Genomic DNA, 4,715 nt, shown 5'->3' with positions numbered 1-4,715 from the left:
ATTTTTGAATAAGATAATTAATAATTTTATATGAGGCCTCTTTTTATTTAAGTCCCTGGCCCCAAAATTTGAAAATAAGTCTCTGCATGGTACCTTGAAATGGATTTTTTATGTCATGTAGCATTAAATACAACTTTGCAAGATGCAAATGCATGAACTTTCTAGTCCTGATTTTAAGTAACATTAAAAGGAATAAAAAAAATGTAAAACATTTAATTAGGTGTATGGCTTCAGTGAAATCAGGTTTTTGTGTTGGCGCGACATGTCGTGCCGTATTTAATTGGAAATGCGAAATAGCGTTATTATCTTTGGTTGTATTGTTTGGATTTGAAAAATATAATGTAATATTAAATTCCGGTGAAACAGAAAGCAGACTGTCCGCGTGAACACTTGAATTACTTGAATTGATTCGCTCCAGACTGACATCATCAAACCGAATGCCAACAAATTTGCGAACCCGTGTGAAAATTGCCACAACTAAAAGTATACTGCTAATTGTTTTTTTATTTTTTTATCTCGCGTTTTTATTTCCTTTTTTTAAATAACTATCGATTCTTCCCACAAAGAATAATTGGATCTTCTGTTTACCTAAAGTCAAGCAAACGAAAAAAAAAAAAATTGGTACATGAAATATTTATATATTTATTTAATAATTAATTCTCATATAATAATAATGTTTATGTTCGCTCTCTAGTTTATATTTTTTATTTTGAATTGAAGGTCTTTACGTATTTTGATTCTTATATAAGTTACAAAATTATTCCTGACCGCCGTGAACATTTTACAAAAATACAACCAACCGTTTGTCCGCCGTGGTAGATTGATATGGTTGATGTATTTTAAATTACCTATTTTAATTATTAGTATGAATGTAACTAATTAACTTAATTACTATACAGTACAATATTATTATTATTAATTTTTTTTTTTTTTAATAAATTATACTACCTACTTTATTGTATAAATTATAAAAGTGTACATAGTTAATACGTCATAAAGAAATAGTAAAAAAAAAAAAACGTGCTATAATGATTAAATAATAAATAACATAGTTGCTGTAATGTGCGAACAAAGGCAAATTAAAAAAATAAATAAATAAATAACATTATATCATTATAATTGAAATTTTAACATGTAATTAATTAATACAAATCAGTTGAGAATTCATTCTAATAAATTTAAAACCTTATCTACAAATTATCTAAATATATAAATGTATAAATAATTTTGGAAGTCAAATGGATTCTGTAATCAGTGGCGTATCCAGCAGAATTTTTTTTTTTTTTTTGGGGGGGGTAATAAAAGTGTAACATATAAAATTGTATTGAATTATGTGTTTTTACTATAATAAATTATCATACATTAAATATTTTATAAGTGTATAGCTATTTTACAACGCTGATTATAAAAAGTTGAAATATGTAAATATTTATTTTTTTTTTAAAACTATAAATTTATATTCAATTTTCGTTTCGATTTTTTAGCAAGTTCATCTAGAACATCATTAATATCCATGTTAATATCACGATAAGTATTAAGTAAGGCTAAACCATTTAAACGTATTTGTCCAGAAGAATTTCTCAAATAAGTTTTCAAACGACGGAGTGTTGAAAACGATCGTTCTCCCGTGGCAGTAGATACTGGAAGTGTAATGAATATTTGAAGAAGCTTAGATATTATTGGATAAATATCTGGACTGGTTTGGGAGTATAGTTCAATTACATTTTTGTTCTTGAGTTCAGAAGATGTTAAAATTGAATATTTAGTGTACCAAAAATCTAATTCTCCGTTTAATAAATTATCATTTAGATTTGAATCAGTACATTCATCAACTATATCTTGATATGTTTCTACTAATTGTTTGAATTTACCTTTAATCTCTTCAGATATTTTCATTTCTATCTTGGGTATAATACAATCAAAATTATTCAAGACAATCCTGTGTGATATAAATCTATCGTTCAATTGGTCTAGAAAATTATCTATAAAAGGTATGAATACTGAGACTCTCAAAAAAATATTCTGGATTATCTGATTTACATTGACGTGACAAACTAACAGTAATATCAAATTTTTCACACAATGTTATCACAGATAAAACTAATTGTTGAAACTTTACATCACAATTTTCTCTAATTTTCTGAATAGTATTTTGAACATTAGATGCAGCTTCTAGTGCAGTTTTTAGATCAAGATTTACAGTGTGAAGATATCGGCTGAGAGGAAAACTTATGGAAAGTATTTTCACAAAAATAGCTAAAGCTGTTTGAAATTTTAACTGTCTTATCGCAGGAAGTAGATGACTTGCAGAACTAGAAGTGTCAGAATCTGGCCAAAGTGTTATTCTATCTAGTGCATGTAAAATGGCTGGTTGAAGTTCTTCAAATAATATAACTGCATCATGGTGATCGACCCATCGAGTTGCACATAGATTTTTTAGTTTAAAACGATTACTCTGTGGAAATATTTCTACTATTGATAATTGCAAAATACTTTGCCTTTTTGGATAACCGAAAAAAATTACTTACACTTTGTATAGTACCCATACAATTTCTTACCTCTGATACTTTACAGCTAAAAGTTATAGTTAAATTTAAACAATGCGCACTGCAATGTAAATAAAAGGCACTAGGATGTTCATCGCGAATAAATTTTTGTACGCCATTATATCTGCCACTCATTGCTGCAGCTCCGTCGTACCCTTGCCCAGTTAAATATTTAGTATTTAGTCCGAAGTCAGTCATACTTTTCAATATAACATCAGATAATTCTTTTTCTGACATATTTTGATAAATTGTAGGAAGTCTTCTCTAATTTTATTTGCATTTAAATCGACATAACGAACACATAATGTCATTTGTTCTTTGTTAGAAATATCTATCGTTTCATCAGCCAAAATGGTGAACGATTTAGATTTATTAACATTAGCTACCAAATGTTCTAGAATTAATTTATTGCAGATTGATATTACAGTAAAACCTCTCTATAACGGAATCGCTTGGGACCAACAATTTTTCCGTTATAAAGAGTTTTCCGTCTTAGAGAGGTAAAAAAAAATGTTTCAAGAATTTATGTATGTGTACGTATGTATTAAAACAATTATATCATATTTTAGGTAAATACCTCGTAAAACGTAAATTTATACAATAAGATTATTATACATATATGACTTAATATTTAAATTTGTATAATACTAAAAAAAAATGAAAGTAATGTTTGTACCTTTTTTATAATTAAGAAAAATAGTTTTTAATATTTGATTGCTTTTTGTGTTTAAGAGCAGCACGTTCAGCATATTCTCGGGCTTTTGTTGTAAGTTCTAATAGATTTGTATTTGAAATGGTGGCTGAAAACCTTTGTAATTCTTCTAAGTATGAGATTGCAGTTTTAAAATCTTTTATTTTTGGCTCATCGTTGGTCTCACTATCATCATTATCATCGTTTTCTACTTCTTTTTCTTCTTCTTCTTCTAAAAAAATCGCCGAATCGTAAGTTTGGTGCGTCTCTAATTTACTGTCAAATGTAATAAAATCTTCTACATCAACATTGGCTATAACGCATTCCTCATTAATATCGTTCAAAGCATTTTCTGGTAAATTTATACCATTGGTATTGGTTCCTTCATTTGAAAGAAACCCGGCTTTATGAAAACAATTTTGTACACATTCAGCTTTTACATTATCGCAAGCCAACGCTATCCAATTGACTGCATCCAAAACACTTATTGATTTAGCGAGCTGATGAGCTGAAGAACAATTATCCATCTTGCATAATAACGATTGTTGCAAAAAACTTACGATAGTAAGACTTGAACGTGTAAATCACTCCTTGATCCATTGGTTGGGTGATCGATGTGGTATTTGGGGGCAACATAAGTATTTTCGTATTAGATAGTTCGATCTTTGGGTGACATGCAGCATTATCTAAGAATATTAGGACGTTTCTATTCTGAGATCGCATGTCTGCGTTAAAATAACGCAACCACTTCTCCATTATCTCTGTTGTCATCCAGGCTTTTTTATTAAATTTCCATATGACAGGTAACGAAGAAATGTCCATGTTCTTAAAACACCGTGGTTTTTTAGACTTGCCAATTACCAATGGCTTCCTAATTTCTCCAGCCATACTACCACACATGAACACTGTTAAGCGATCCTTTGCTTTTTTCCCGCCAGAACAAGACTCACTTTTCTGTACTAGTGACTTAGTAGGAATACCTCTGAAAAAAAAGACCCGTTTCGTCAGCATTGTACACGTCTTTTGCTTCATACCCAGCAATGAGTCTTGATATTTTTTGCTTCCACTCCACCACAGTTTCTTGATTAACGTCATTAGCCTCACCACTAACTTGTTTCCAAACAATGTCATGCCTTTTTTTAAATTTTTCTAGCCAACCGTTCGAAGCCATGAATTCTTTGACAATCATTTTTTCAGCCAATTTCATAGCTTCTGTTTGTATAATTGGACCGGAAATTGGCAAATTTTTTTGACCGAACGCTGACAAACCACTCATACAACTTTTGATCAATTTGTTCAAATGAGGGAGTTTTCACTCTTTTACTCTTTCCCGAGTAAAATAATGACAGATAAAGTTTAGATTATTAGTTACCAAACATATATATTATATACATACATATAGTTTATACTTATGTAAGTGTATGTAATTTGTCTTTAAATAATTCTATTTTCCGTTTAACAGAGGGTATTTTTACTAA

General features: G+C 29.4%; 2 protein-coding genes across 2 annotated transcripts; both read right to left on the bottom strand.

The window, feature by feature from the left end:
• Positions 1–1,446: 1,446 nt before the first annotated feature.
• Positions 1,447–1,896, bottom strand: LOC112681040 (52 kDa repressor of the inhibitor of the protein kinase-like). The gene has a single exon (XM_025551305.1). It carries the CDS (start codon positions 1,894–1,896, stop codon positions 1,447–1,449), a length of 450 nt encoding a protein of 149 aa, XP_025407090.1.
• An 82-nt stretch (positions 1,897–1,978) lies between these two features.
• Positions 1,979–2,783, bottom strand: LOC112681039 (zinc finger MYM-type protein 1-like). Its single transcript, XM_025551304.1, has 2 exons — positions 2,559–2,783; positions 1,979–2,455 (listed from the first exon to the last, which is right to left on the bottom strand). The coding sequence occupies exons 1-2, from the start codon at positions 2,781–2,783 to the stop codon at positions 1,979–1,981; spliced, it is 702 nt and encodes a 233-aa protein (XP_025407089.1).
• Between the last annotated feature and the right edge of the window lie 1,932 nt (positions 2,784–4,715).

Source organism: Sipha flava, unplaced genomic scaffold, assembly GCF_003268045.1.
Source record: "Sipha flava isolate LNK unplaced genomic scaffold, YSA_version1 18438_pilon_pilon, whole genome shotgun sequence".
NCBI lineage: Eukaryota > Metazoa > Arthropoda > Insecta > Hemiptera > Aphididae > Sipha > Sipha flava.
The sequence above is the reverse complement of the archived record's forward strand: the minus strand, read 5'-3'. Positions and strand labels throughout refer to the sequence as shown.